This window comes from Danio rerio, chromosome 21 (assembly GCF_052040795.2).
Source record: "Danio rerio strain M-AB ecotype USA chromosome 21, GRCz13ab, whole genome shotgun sequence".
In the NCBI taxonomy this organism is placed as follows: Eukaryota; Metazoa; Chordata; class Actinopteri; order Cypriniformes; family Danionidae; genus Danio; species Danio rerio.
The window spans coordinates 7,763,468-7,776,026 of NC_141041.1; the positions used below are offsets into that span (position 1 = coordinate 7,763,468).

The 12,559-nt window shown below is 32.2% G+C and overlaps 1 protein-coding gene across 3 annotated transcripts in view; it reads left to right on the forward strand.

The window, feature by feature from the left end:
- Positions 1–12,559, forward strand: part of col5a1 (procollagen, type V, alpha 1) — a 219,573-nt gene that overhangs the window by 145,526 nt on the left and 61,488 nt on the right. For all 3 annotated transcript variants that reach the window (XR_015519911.1, XM_087300581.1, XM_087300582.1), the window contains exons 25-32: positions 805–858; positions 2,813–2,857; positions 2,961–3,014; positions 3,717–3,761; positions 4,102–4,155; positions 8,108–8,215; positions 9,972–10,025; positions 10,338–10,391. Coding sequence is in view for 2 of the 3 variants with exons in the window: in XM_087300581.1 (XP_087156707.1) it covers positions 805–858; positions 2,813–2,857; positions 2,961–3,014; positions 3,717–3,761; positions 4,102–4,155; positions 8,108–8,215; positions 9,972–10,025; positions 10,338–10,391 (468 nt within the window). In the remaining variant the exon portion in view is untranslated. The remainder of the gene's footprint in view (positions 1–804; positions 859–2,812; positions 2,858–2,960; positions 3,015–3,716; positions 3,762–4,101; positions 4,156–8,107; positions 8,216–9,971; positions 10,026–10,337; positions 10,392–12,559) is intronic.

Consider the following 12,559-nt stretch of genomic DNA (forward strand, 5'->3'; position numbering starts at 1 on the left):
TATTTCTGCAAAAGTTACATAAGAAATTAGACCTGACATTTTAAATGCATTTAATATGCGTCATATTTATGTAAAATTACTTTTAATATACAGTATTAAATGTTACACATGCTTCCATTCTAAATAATAATTAAAAAAGAATTAGAAGTGAAATTAAATTGAAAATTAAATTAAAAAACCTCAAATGGGAATTAGGAAATGACGGAAATATTTCCATCAAGTTGTCAGAGCAGCTAATTGTAGTATTGGTAACCTAGCAGCCAACAGTAAACAAGGCGAGGATAATGAAGACAGCTGATTGGCCGCATGACATAATGTTCTCTACTTCAGTATTTATTTGGCATATGTGTTTTAGAAACATTTTTTTGCAAATTGTTTTTTTTTCATGTTGTTTATGTCAGCGTTTATTCCAGTTTTTTTTTTTTTTTTTGCAAAAAAAAAAAAAATTTATTCTAAATTTGGGTGTTTCAGTCATTCCTTCCTCATTCAAGATGTCATGAATGATCACAGAAAGATGCAAACTCAGCTAACGTGATGCTTTTTAATGAAATAAAAGATTCTATTCTGAATAATATACTGTTTGTTTACACTTTAAGAACACAAAGATTTGTTAATATGCATTTGAACCATTTTCCTCATTATGGACATCATTAGTTGTCATTAACCCATCTACCCTCAGGCCACATGAGCTGATAGATCGATCGACGAGATGATTATTCATGTGTGTGTGTTGAAACAGGAAGTGTGTTGTGAGTGTTAATGGCTTGTGAGTGCTTATCTGTGCTGGATTTCCTCTATTATCAGGGTCCCACTGGAAAACCAGGCTTGCCGGGAATGCCAGGAGCCGACGGGCCTCCGGTGAGTCCGGGAAATCCACACGCATCTCGTCTGATCGGCTCAAACTTTGTTGTTTGCGTATCAGAGAGATTTCATTGTATTCATAATTATAGCACAGGGATCGGCCTGCCATTTTTGTTTTCTCTCAGATCTATCTTCACAAGCACACATTATTCACATCTCAAAGCCACAACTCAGCATTGCATAACTCATCATATATGTTTGGCACTGCAGGACAACCTAGGGAAAAAGGGCTGTCTTTGTTTTTGTCGTCTGTTAGTTAGGTGGGTAGTTAGTCAGTTAAACTTGTAGACTAGATGTATTAGTTGTTAGTTGCACTGAAGATTAGATAGATAGATGGATAAATTGGTATTAATAGATTAATTTTTCATAGACTAGTGTTTAGATAGATTGACAGATTAGTCTATTTAGTCTAGTCTAGTTATTCATCGGATGTTAATATGTTATTTATTTATTTATTTAGTTAGTTAGTTAGTTAGTTAGTTAGTTAGTTAGTTAGTTAGTTAGTTAGTTAGTTAGTTAGTTAGTTAGTTAGTTAGTAAAATGAATAGACTAGACAGAGTATTTGTTAAATCGGTACACTAGTTAGTTGTCAGATAGTAATATGTTAGTTAAATACATAGACTAGATAGATTGTTTGTTAAATTGACAGTCTAGTTAGTTATCAGATATGTTATGTTATGTGTTAGCTAGTTAGCTAGTTAGTTAGTTAGCTAGTTAGTTACTTAAATGCATAGAATATATAGTGTTAAATTGATAGACATGTTAGTTGTCGGATAGTTATAGGTTAGTTAGTGAGTTACTTACTAAAACGCATAGACTTGATAGAGTATTTGTTAAATTCGTAGACTAGTTAGCTGTCAGATAGTATTATGTTAGTTAGTCAAATGCATGGACTAGATAGATTGTTTGTTAAATTGATAGACAAGTTAGTTGTCCGATAGTAATATGTTAGTTAGTTAGTTAGTTAGTTAGTTAGTTAGTTAGTTAGTTAGTTAGTTAGTCACTTAAATGCATAGACTAGATAGATTGTTTGTTAAATTGATAGAAAAGTTAATTGTCCGATAGTAATATGTTAGTTAGTTAGTTAGTTAGTTAGTTAGTTAGTTAGTTAGTTAGTTAGTTAGTTAGTTAGTTAGTTAGTTAGTTAGTTAGTTAGTTAGTTAGTTAGTTAGTAAAATGAATAGACTAGACAGAGTATTTGTTAAATCGGTACACTAGTTAGTTGTCAGATAGTAATATGTTAGTTAAATACATAGACTAGATAGATTGTTTGTTAAATTGACAGTCTAGTTAGTTATCAGATATGTTATGTTATGTGTTAGCTAGTTAGTTAGTTAGCTAGTTAGTTACTTAAATGCATAGACTAGATAGATTGTTAAGTTAAATAAAAGTTAATATGTTAGTTAGTTAGTTAGTTAGTTAGTTAGTTAGTTAGTTAGTTAGTTAGTTAGTTAGTTAGTTAGTCACTTAAATGCATAGACTAGATAGATTGTTTGTTAAATTGATAGAAAAGTTAATTGTCCCATAGTAATATGTTAGTTAGTTAGTTAGTTAGTTAGTTAGTTAGTTAGTTAGTTAGTTACTAAAATGCATAGACTAGATAGTGTTAAATTGGTACACTAGTTAGCTGTCCAATAGTATTATGTTAGTTAGTCAAACACATAGACTAAATAGATTGTTTGTTAAATTGGTAGAATTGTTAGTTGTCAGATAGTAATGTTAGTTAGTTAGTTAGTTAGTTAGTTAGTTAGTTAGTTAGTTAGTTAGTTAGTTAGTTAGTTAGTTAAGCTTGTAGACAAGATGGGCACACATTAGTTAGTTGTCTGTTAGTCATCTGGAAGATAAATACATATAGAAGCAGATAGATTCTCTTTTCTCAAAGCGACAACTCAAAGATTTGATGTTTTTATAGTTAACAATATCCTAACTTGCATATCGTTCTTCAAAATAGGGTCACCCAGGAAAAGAAGGGCCATCAGGAGAGAAAGGAAACTTGGTATGTCTTTATCCTGCATTTCTCCTCTTCTATCTTAGTTTGTGGCAGTTTTGTTGTACAAATGCAGCTTTAGATGTGATCAATAACTGATTGTATTTTACAGGGACCTCATGGTCCTCAAGGGCCGATTGGTTATCCTGGGCCTCGAGGTGTGAAGGTTTGTGGTTTTTAATCTTCATTTCTTCCATCTCAACAGTCATTAGTAGATCTCATAACAATCCCTGATTGTTCAGTGAATGTTGGTGTAGTTCCTAGTAGTAAAGGATGAGGCACTTCCTGATGTTCTGACACTGCTAATTGCCTATACTTTTATTTAGTTGGCTTTCTACTGCAAAATGTTTACTTATTAGACTTAAATTCTTCATTCGTAAATGCTAAATTTTGAAAATAGCTCATTAATTGTCTTCAAAAAGGTGCCTCACCACCTATACAGATGCTTTTTCTCAGTCAGGCAGCCTGTGAAAGTTTACAATGGAATTGAGTTATGTTTTTGAAAGGCAAAAAAAAAATGTATCTGTCTTTTTTTTATTTAGAAATATCATGGCAATTCAATCATTGCGTGACAGTCAAAACTAAACAGTCTAATTCTAATCTAAAAGTGAGAGTTTAATGGATAATCAGTTGAGTGAGTGAAATCTTACATCCGGCTTGCATTATAAACCAGTTACAATACGAGGATGCAATTTATGTAGAAAGCAGACAGCAAGTCAGCCTGCTTAGAAAATGTGCTTTTAGCGCCTTCATGCTTCATACACAGCATTCACCATCACAGAGGTTTGCTTTCTCAGAGATTTGAAGTCTAGATGGCCTCTGTTGATTTCGCCTCTTTCTTTTTTTCATTGGCTCCTTCTATCTGCAGGGTGCTGATGGAGTCCGCGGGCTGAAAGGAAACAAGGGTGAAAAGGTAATTTTAGAGTGTGTTCATCTGACTGTGAGTGTGTGCGTGCGCGCCGACGGCTAATGCACTGCTCCCGTGTATCATTAATGTTTCATTTCTGCTTCTGAATATGGAACTGATAACATACTCCAAGATGCATTTTTGACCTTCTCGCTTTGGTCATTAAAAAAGTTTTATCCTACGAGAGTACGCCGCAGGAAAATAAGATCAGGCCCTTGCAAATAGCAGAAATAGCAGTTGCCATGGAGATCGCTCCTGTTGCATTTGTCAAAAAAAAAGGTATTATGTGTGAAAGGAAGTTTCTCAGAGTGTCAAATCTTCATCTCTCTCTCTCTTTCTTTCTCAGGGAGAAGACGGATTCCCGGGATTTAAGGGAGATATGGGCGTTAAAGGGGACAAGGTGAGAGATTTATTCTCAAGTTGAAGAGGTTATTTGTGTTGGGTTTATCTCTGGGGAATAATAGGATTTGATTTCTCTTTTCACTTGGGTCGATCTTTAGTTCACAGAGCATCTCTGAAGAATTAGACAAATCACTGTGTGTCTATATTTAGTGGTCCACCACTATTGCTTTTTTGCTCGTAAGCTTTGGGATTTGAGCAAATATAGACGCTCACTGAAGAACAAACCTGAGCCGTACCTAAAAACCAGAGCTTGGGGATTTGGACATAAAGAAATGTGCTAAAAACCCCCTTAGCAATGACATATCACAGAAAGAGAAGCTCCTGAACTCCACAGACACACACTGTAAAAAAACATAATATTGAATAATAATAATATTCTGTAAAATTTACAATAAAAAAAAAATTGGCAGATGTGGTTGACCACATTTTGCTGTAAAAATAAGGTATAAGCATTTATACATATACAGTAAACTACTCTATTTCAGTAATTATAAACATTTGAAGGTTAATTATTCATGTTTTCATGTTTCATGTTTATTTCTATAGCGCTTTTACATTGTAGATTGTGTCAAAGCAGCTTAACATAGAAGTTCTAGTATCATTAACATTGATATTTAAAAAAAACAAAAGTAGGTTATGATGAAAGTCACATGATTAGCACAAGCAGAAAAACATACTAATATTTTGAAGGTCCTCAACTGATAAAAAACATCATGGTAACTCTATGGGCTCTATTTTAATGATCTAGGCGCAAAGTCTAAAACATTAAGGGCCTGTCCGAATCCACTTTTGCTATTTAAGGACGAAAAAATACAATTTGTGCTGCGGCGCATGGTCTAACTGGGTTGAGCTTATTCTCTTAATGAGATGTGTTTTACATCTCATCTCCCATTCCCTTTAAAAGTCAGTTGCTATTTACATGATAGACTTTGTAAGTGGAAAAATGGAACACTTCACTAGCGAGAAAACAGTTAAACAGACCATTTGCAGCACAAGAATAAAGAATGAGCCTCCTCCAATCGGCCTTTACATTCACTTTCTCTTTTGTGGATAAGGAAACAGTGTTGTACACACAGACATCTGTTAGCCTACATAATTAATTTAGTTTGTTAAGTGCAAAGATTTGTTTCTAATTTATTTCTAAATTCAGTTCTAATTTCCAGCAAAATGAATAAATTAACAGTAATAACGAAGTGTGCTTATATCCAAAATACACATGCTATGCCCTATATGGTCCAAAACCTGACAGGTGGACAAATCTAAGCTCGTTTTTAATAAAACAAATATAAATGTGCATGTAATAAATACTACTAATACTAATAATAATAATAATAACATTATACAAAAGCAAGTTGTTGTGAATAAACTGAAAAAAGCCCCCCGAGTTGAAGAAGGTATGGAGGCTGAGGTTTTTATATTTATGTGGAAAGTACCTGCTTTCAGCTGGTCTATTGCAGAGTCCATTTTAGTTCCTCAAAATAGCAACGTGCCAACAATGCGCCTTAGCATACCTCTTGTGGCAAATGGATTTGCTCTAACTGGGGCAAACACGTGTTGCGCCTTTATGTGCCTGGTGTATGATAGGGACCCAATGTAATGAACATTATTTATCAACATTAGATGTAGATAGATACTAGATAAATTCTTTGTTAGTTAAACTAGTAGACTTGTTAGTTGTCTGATATTCAGTAGATAGATAGAGCATTACTTATTTGTTAGGTGAACTGGATGGATGGATGGATAGATGGATGGATGGATGGATGGATGGATGGATGGATGGATGGATGGATGGAAAAATGGATAGATAGATAGATAGATAGATAGATAGATAGATAGATAGATAGATAGATAGATAGATAGATAGATAGATAGATAGATAGATAGATAGATAGATAGATAGATAGATAGATAGTGTCTGTTAGTTGAATTTGTAGACTGGATATGTTTTTAGTTAAAGTAATAGCAACTTTAGATGTCTAATAGTTTGTTATAATCTGATTGCTGACAGCTTGTTGATTAGTTAAACTTGTACACTAGATAGTTATCAGGTAGACAGTTTTTTATTTAGCTAGCTAGTTAGATGTGTAAACTTTAGAGATTTTCTTTGTTAAAATGATAGAAAGTTAGTAATCTGAGTGTTTTAGATAGATAGACAGACAAACAGACAGATACACAAACAGATTAAAGTGTGTTTTGAGTTAGGTTGAAGGGGGCATTATATTCTCTCAGTGTAATTAATGTGATTTTTGTGTGTTATAAATCTGCTGACTCAGTCGTGTCTCTGAGTTAATGTCTGTAATGAGCAAACGCGCCCCGCTCTGGGTTATTAGGGGCCAGTATGCAAATGTTTCTAGATTTAAGTGGGTGGACATTGTCCCAAATTACCCTTTAGTCTTGTTAAATGCCACACACGCACTTCACTGTTCCCATGCTGCTAAAGTGGCCATCTTTGCCTCTATTATCTTCAAAGTGGCAAAAACACATCACAACACACACACACACACACACACACACACACACACACACACACACACACACACACACACACACACAGTAAATGTCTACAGAAAGGTAGTTTTATAATTTAAAACGTTTATTCAGGATTGACTTTCGTAAATCACTTTTACTTGCGATAAAGACATTCAAGGTCTGTTCATAACCTTCACAGTTTTATTCCACATAATACTCAGAAGCCTCTGTGTTTGAATGTTTTCACAGAAAGTGAATTACATTTAAACTGTTTTATATAAACAATTTTATGAATTAAACTATTATTGTAAATGTCCACAAGTTTGAGGGGTCAATTGAATTGGTTTATTTTAAATATTTCCTTTGTTTGTGTTAGTTAGGTAGTTAGGTAGTTAGCTAGGTAGGTAGATAGTTATATTTGAAGTCTCTATAGATATTTTTTCATTTAAAATGGTAGTTAATAATCTGATAGTTATAATTTTAGACTTGGTTTGTAGTTAAACTGGTAAACTAGTTAGTCAGTTAGTCATCAGATGGATAGATGGTTAATTGTCTGATGGTTGGTTGGTTAGTTAGTTAGAAGATTGGTTAGTTAGTTAGTTAGTTAGTTAGTTAGCTAGCTAGCTAGCTAGATAGTTAGCTAGTTGCTTTGTGTTTAGTTAAAATAGTAGATTATTTTTTTAGTTAAACTGATAAACTAGTTAGGTCTCAATTAGTCATCAGATGAATTGATAGTTGTCTGATGGATAGGTAGTTAGTTAGTTAGTTAGTTAATTTTTAGTTAAAATGGAAGATTAGTTAATAATCAGAGTTAAACTTGTAGACTTGATAAATTCTTAGTTAAACCACTTAGTTCTCAATTAGTCATTATATATAGGGATAGTTAGTTGTCTCTTAGTTAGTTAGTTAGTTAGTTAGTTAGTTAGTTAGTTAGCTAGTCTGTTGGTTAGTATATGGTAGATTAATTATAAACTACTAGTTATTTAAACTTGTGCACGTAATATATTTTTAGTTAAACTGATAAACTAGTTAGTTGTCAATTAATCATCAGATAGATGGATAGTTAGTTGGATGGATAGTTAGTTGTCGTTAAGTTAGTTTGTTAATTATATTTGGAGTCTATATATTATTTTTCAGTTAAAATGGCTGATTAGTTATTAAGCTAATAATCAGTTAAACTTGACCTGATCTATTCTAAGATAAACTAGTTAGTTGTCAGTCATCAGTTGGATGGATTGTTAGTTGTCAGTTAATTAGTTTGTTACATTTGAAGTCTAGATAGATTATCTTTAAATTAAAAGGCAGACTAGTTAATAATTTGGTAGTTAGTAAAACTAGTTAGTTGTTAATTAGTCATCAACTGGATAGATAGATAGATGGTTGTCTTATAGTTAGTTAGTAATCAAACAGTTAGTCAAACTAGTAGACTAAGTCTGTATTTCAATGATCTGCAGTGTGTAAAATGTCTGATGTGTGTTTAGGGAGAGCTTGGTGCTGCGGGACCCCGAGGTGAAGATGGACCCGAGGGACCCAAAGGCAGATCTGGTTTGCCTGGAGATCCTGGACCACTGGGACCCTTAGGAGAGAAGGTAAGTGGGACAGTACTTTAGGTGATGAATTTTGCTCTATATGAATAGTGCTTTTCACGTCACTCAGAGGCTCAGATTTAGTTAGGAAGATTGTTCTAGTCTTCTAATATACACACACCATATGTAATTGAATATACACTATAAACAATTCCAATATATGCACAAACAATATATAATGGAAAATACAATATAAACACTTATGATTTATACACACAATATATAATTAAACACACTAAAAATGCTTTGAATATATACAGAAAATATATAACTAAATATACACTATAAACGCTTTTAATATATACACACAATGTACAATTGAATATACACTATAAACACTTCTAATATATACACACAATATATAGCTAAATATACATTATAAACGATTATAATATATACACACAATATATAATTGAATATACACCTTAAACACTTGTAATATATATACACACACAATATGTACCTAAATATACATTATAAATTATTATAATATATACACACAATATATAATAGACTATACACTATAAACACTTCTAATATATACACAAAATATATAATTAAACATAAGTATTAACGGTTATAATATATACACACAATATATAATTGAATATACACTATAAATGCTTCTAATATTTACACACACAATATATACTTGAATATACACTATAAATGCTTGTAATATATACAAACAATATATAATTGAATATACACTATAAACACTTCTTATATATAGACACAATATATAATTAAATATACAATGTAAATGCTTCTTATACACACAATATATAATTGGATATAGACTATAAATGCTACAATATATAATTGAATATACGCTATAACACTTGTAATATACACACAATATAAAATTGAATGTACACTATAAATACTTGTAATATATACACACAATATATCACTGAACATACACTATAAACGTTTCTAACATATACACACAATATATCATTGAATATGCACAATAAGCACTTGTAATATATATACACAATTTATAATAAAATATACTCACTATAAATGCTTGTAATATATAAGCACAATATATATTAGATAAGTAAGCTATAAACGTTTCTAATACATAACAACAATATATAATTGAAATACGCTATAAACGGTACAATGCCCTGTATATAATTGAATATATATATATATATATATATATATATATATATATATATATATATATGTATGTATATATATGTATGTATATATATATATATATATATTCAATTATATATATATATATATATATATATATATATATATATATATATATATTCAATTATATATATATATATATATATATATATATATATATATATATATATATATATTCAATTATATATATATATATATATATATATATATATATATATATATTCAATTATATATATATATATATATATATATATATATATATATATATATATATATATATATATATATATATATATATATATAATTGAATATATATATATAAAATTGAGCATACACTATAAACGCTTCTAATATATACAAACAATATTGAATATACACTATAAGCACTTCTAATTTACACAATGTGTAATTGAACATACACTGTTTGCACTATTTGTGGTACTGTTTCGCAATAAGGTTTGCTTAAAGACTTTCTAACTTAATAAACCTAATATATGCTAATTATTCAATAGCATGTTACACATATAATCCAGCTTTTTGTCAGTGTTTGGTCACATTTGCTCATGTTTCTCATGGTGTGTTTTGGTTTTAGGGTAAGCTGGGTGTACCCGGACTGCCAGGTTATCCAGGCCGGCAAGGACCCAAGGTAAACACACCCGATCTGCCAGTGATTACCCAGCATCCTCAGTGTGTTTGTGTGTGTGTGTATTGATATAAGGCTGAGGTTGTGTGTGTGTGCATGCATTAGAGCCGCAGCGAAAAGCAGACATGTTTGAACTTCTTGATCAAAGCTAAGTGGATTTACCCATAATGCCATCTGGTGTCAGCTTTCCGTTTGACCGTGACCCAGCATGCACTGCTGCAGCAGCACTTTTTTCTCTCTTCTCCTCTTTTTATCCCTCTCTCCGTCCTCGCTTTGATGGACCTGTGAATTAATCTCTCTCTTTCTCTTTTTTAGGGCTCTCAAGGATTTCAGGGATTCCAGGGCACCAGTGGAGAGAAAGGCACTAGGGTGTGTAAAAGCCAAAGGGTTTCTCTTTTGCGTTTGCTTTTTCTTTCTCTCACGAAGAGGCTTTTTTTATGTTTTGAAGTGACGGAAGGATATAATGCACTGGGTTTCTGTGAGGTTTCTTACTTTTGAGAATTGAAATGCAGGGTGATCATATAACGTAATGGAAAATATTTAATATTGAAGAATATCTCTGATGTAATATGAGGATCTTTAATAAATGCAATTGGAGCAGTTTTGTTCAGTGCAATTTGAGAGAAAATCTTGTTTACATCGATTGTAGTTTAATTGAGATCTAGAATTGCGTTGGAGTTCATAAATATGGCACCAATAGGGAATTAAAGACTCTAATGAAACTACATTTATTAAAAACTATTTTGTTAAAAATCTTGCTAAGCTGAAACAAATAAAAATTAGGAATACTGAATTAGCATCTAAATAAAACATAGCTTGGATTTCATTTGAAGCAATAAAATGCTGCGAATGTTTCTTCAAAATAGTTCAAAATCAAATTAATTTAAGATGGAAAAACAAGGTAATTAATAATTAAAAAATTCCTTAGCTTTAAATAAAAGTCCATTTTTAATAATAATAATAATAATAATAATTTTTATTCATATAGCGCCTTTTTAAAGCTCAAGGTCACTTTATAAGGAATGCGACAAAAAGATAAACAAACATACATGAAGTCAAATATAACAAACTGGAATTACACAAACAAGACAGAGGAGACAAATGAGCAGAGTGGAGGTGAATCAGATAAAGTAGTCAGTTTGGCAGATCAGAAGCGAAGCATTCAGAAAATAAGTGATTCTTAAGTAAGGATTTGAATTCAGAGATATTATTAGCAGAGCGGAGTGAGCGTGGTAGAGAGTTCCAGAGTTTGGGTGCAATAACACTAAATGATCTGCCCCTCATTGAAGAGAGGCGGTACAGAGGGACAGCGAGAAGGCCAGAGTGAGCGGAACGTAATGAACGAGTTGGGGTGTAGGGGACAAGCATGTTGCAGAGATAGGAGGGAGCTAGGCTATTTAGAGATCTAAATGCAAAGAGAATTTGGAATTTAATGCGATAACTGGGAGCCAATGGAGGTCGTACAAGATTGGGGTTATGTGAGCAGAACGTTTGGTGTGAGTGAGTATTCTAGCCGCAGAGTTTTGAATATACTGTAATCTGGAGATGAGGCTGGCAGGCAGACCAATGAAAAGAGCATTACAGTAGTCGATGCGTGAGGAGACAAATGCATGGATGACAGTCCCAGCATCCTTGCTACTGATGAAGGGACGCAGTTGGGAAATGCGACGTAAGTGAAAGAATGCAGATTTAATAACAGATTTAATGAATGATTTAATAAAAGTTAGTACATTTAAAACTTTTATTACACAAAGTTACATTTTAGCTTTTATTTAAAGCTTTAAATTTAACTAAATATCTTGCTAAGGAAACATTTCTAAGTTTCAATTAGCTTGTTTTTTTTTTAATATACGGTTGCAGTGTTTCTCAAACTGTAGTGAGTTTATTGATCTGCTGCCACTCTATATGTGGAGTAATACACAAGGGTGAGGAGCCTGTATGAGTGCTGTTATTGGAGAATATTGCATGGCTATCAGCCAATCAGATTCGAGAACCTGACAGAACTGAAAAGTAATATAAAATAAAGTAAAATTAGGTTAATTATTAATTATTAATATGATAAAAATGAACAAAAAGTAATGTTATTAGTTTGTTATATATATAAAAAAAAAAATAATAAAATTGTCATATTTTAGACAACATCATGTTGTACCAAACCCGTATGAGGTCTCAGAAACTATAATAATGACTAGTAATGAAAGTGCTGTTGAAAAGGCAGATAAATGTATTATAAATGTAGTTATTTTAACTCGCGCACTACAGTATATATCAGCAGTAAAGCTCTGGGTTTTTGTCTCAGAGTATTAAAGCTAACAGTTCTCTGAGCTATAGTGTCTGTGTGTGTGTGTGTGTGTGTGTGTGTGTGTGTGTGTGTGCGTGCGTGCGTGCGTGCGTGCGTGCGTGTGTGCGTGTGTGTGTGTAAAATGCCTGCTATTGGAGCTCTTCTGGCCCAGAAAAGCAGGGAAAGGCCTCAGTAAACTCCCAGCTCTCTGCACGGTTGCTTTATTGGCTGTATATCATCACATTTAAGCTGAGAG